Source organism: Melanostigma gelatinosum (genome assembly GCF_949748355.1).
Source record: "Melanostigma gelatinosum genome assembly, chromosome: 17".
NCBI lineage: Eukaryota > Metazoa > Chordata > Actinopteri > Perciformes > Zoarcidae > Melanostigma > Melanostigma gelatinosum.
The window spans coordinates 23,159,840-23,162,339 of record NC_136650.1 but is presented as its reverse complement, the minus strand read 5'-3'; the positions used below and the strand labels follow the sequence as shown (position 1 = coordinate 23,162,339).

At 53.6% G+C, this 2,500-nt stretch overlaps 1 protein-coding gene across 1 annotated transcript in view; it reads right to left on the bottom strand.

Moving 5' to 3' along the window:
* Positions 1-2,500, bottom strand: part of LOC306790967 (phosphatidylinositol 4-kinase beta-like) — a 23,261-nt gene that overhangs the window by 18,281 nt on the left and 2,480 nt on the right. Inside the window, exons 2-4 of the mRNA XM_079287528.1 lie at positions 1,633-2,110; positions 928-1,433; positions 1-79 (exon numbers count right to left, since the gene is read on the bottom strand). The exon at positions 1-79 is cut by the window's left edge and continues 362 nt beyond it. Of these exons, the coding sequence (XP_079143654.1) occupies positions 1-79; positions 928-1,433; positions 1,633-2,095 (1,048 nt within the window). The 5' untranslated portion in view covers positions 2,096-2,110. The remainder of the gene's footprint in view (positions 80-927; positions 1,434-1,632; positions 2,111-2,500) is intronic.

Here is a 2,500-nt window from a genome sequence, read left to right as displayed (position 1 = left end):
TGTGCATGTCGGAGGAGTAAGCTCCCAACAGCCACGCCGTCAGCAGGGAGAAGGTTATACCTCCTCTGCAGCGGTGGATCTGAGAGACAAACACAAAAGACTTCAGATCAAATCTCCATATACAGAATGTCACATCCTCAAGATCTCTAGACCAGGGGCCTCAGCCTTGTCCTGGTAGATCCCAAAGAAACCAGACCACAAGGCATATAAAACCACTCCAGTATGTTGTGCCAGTAGAACCACAGACTGTTTAAACCACGGACCTGGTCTCCGTGACGTCACTCAGAGGCGCTTTGAAGATGCTATCGCCATCTGCGACGACAGAAACTGAACATGGTCATAGAGGTGGATGGTCGGTGGAGCCGAGGGAGCGAACAGGTTTATTTGTCCCTAAATGTGGTCTTTCCACCTTACGACACTGTCCGCTCTCAGGGTCAGCAGATCAGCCGGAACAAGATGCTACCTCTTCCTTCAAAGTCATCTGATGGTTTGTCAGAACTTCTAGAGGCCAACTGAAAGTCCTTCTCCGTGGTCTTCTTGAACTCCTTCCACACTTGAAAAGTTGCAGTCTTTCTGGCAAATCCGACAAAGGGGCGGGCTTTATTACTTTACCACTGACTTCCTGTAGCAACGCGTCTCGTTGTAAATGGCCCTTTAGTCTCAAGAGCCTCCATGGGTCAGCACGCCAGATGAACCGGGTTTACCCGCCACCTGATTGCCTAAAACAAAACCTCCAAATGAGTGTGTCTTAACGTTTCTTTTTAAGGGGCCAGACCACCAGCAGCTCCCCTCCAAGGTCCGGCTCCAGGATGGGAGCATTTCATGGAGACTTTGGTAACAAGCTTCTGTAACTTACATGAAGAACTAAACCGCGCCAGACAGCCAGACGCCTGAGCAGATACGACGGTTGGCTTAAGCGTGACTCACCAGGTACGGTCTGATGGCGTCGCCCACCTCGGTGTCCATGTGCACGTACATGTTGAGCAGCTGCGGCAGGTAGAAGTCCACCTCGCTGTCAGGGAAGCTGAAGAGCCGGTTCCCGATGTAGGCCTGCACCCCCGGCTCCTTTGACTTGTACAGGTAGGAGATCGCCATGGAGACGTCAAACAGCTTGGACTCGAACAGGCGCAGCAGCCACGACTGCTTAGACGACGACGGCGACAGCAGCGAAGAAGACTCCGGTCGGGCCGAAGGATGCGAGTCTTGCTTTTCTCCCTCCTCATCGTCTTCTTCTTTGATGGAGCTGGTGTCCGGGCTGACGTGCCACTGTGGACCGGAGCCCTCCATTGAGTCTGTGAAGTGTTGTTGTTGTTGTTGATCCTCCTGTTGTCGCTTGTTGTCAACTTGTTGCTGTTCAGGCACTTCTCTGTTCTGCAGCTTGACCTGAAGAAGAACTTCCTGGCAAGCCTTCAGAGCTACTTCTGGGTCGATCACTGGAAGCAGAAAACAAGGAGAGGTTGAGGTTACTCGTGAACATAAAAGGTCCCGATAGCGTCTCATATTACACCTCAAGATACTGACAAGGAACTGGGCAATTCTTCGTTCTAGTAGAATCGGAGCTACAAAAGTAAAACGTGCCTCTCAGATTAAGTTCTGATATGTTTAAACATCTAGAACCATCTGTGCCGGTACCTTGGTCGATGCCCAGGTCCATCTCCACGGCGTCCTCTGAGATGACGTCCAGCGGGGGACTCGGGCCTCGAGCGTCGCCGCCGCTCGACACGCCGCTGCTGCCGACGCCGTCGCTGCTGCCGAGGCTGCCGGTGCTGCCGATGCTGCCGCTGGGGCTGGAGCTGCGGGGGCTGGCGCTGGGGGAGGACGGCTGCTCGCTGGGGGGGGGCGGGGGCAGATGCAGCTGGGGGCGGGGGTGATGGTGGTGATGGTGGTGGTGGACGGGGCAGTCAGAGGAGCTCTCAGAACAAGAGGAAGAGGAGGAAGAGGAGGAGGAAGAGGAGGCGCTGGAGGGGGAGGACGGGCAGGAGAAGGTGGTGGGGGAGGAGGAGGCGGGAGGAGGAGGGGGGGGTGGGGCTGAGTGGGAGGGGCTAAGGTGGAGGGGCCGCAGAGCCGGGGACAAGGAGACCTCGGCGTCGGCCATTTTGGAGGAGCAGGCCTAAAGAAAGAGACACAGAGAGAGATAGTGTGATGAAGGTCGCTCGTCTTCACTCCATATAGTCTTTACCAAAACTTTCACTTCTGATGAAAAATCTTCTGCTGGTCTGGAAAGAGACACGCAAAGCTGAACCGTGGTGTGTGTGTGTGTGTGTTACATAACGTCCTCCTGCTGCACACCAACCTGTCATCATCATCATCATCATCATCACAGCTCGTGTAGGTTTTGTACACTGTAAAAACTGGCAGCGCTTGATTTGTTGCTCATGAAAACACATCTGAATACGAATAATGCTGAAGTTTAATTATGAATCTTTAATATGAAGAGAGAAAGCTCCTGTTGTGTTTGTGACATCAGTGAGAGGAGGCTGATGGAAACAGCTGCCTGTTT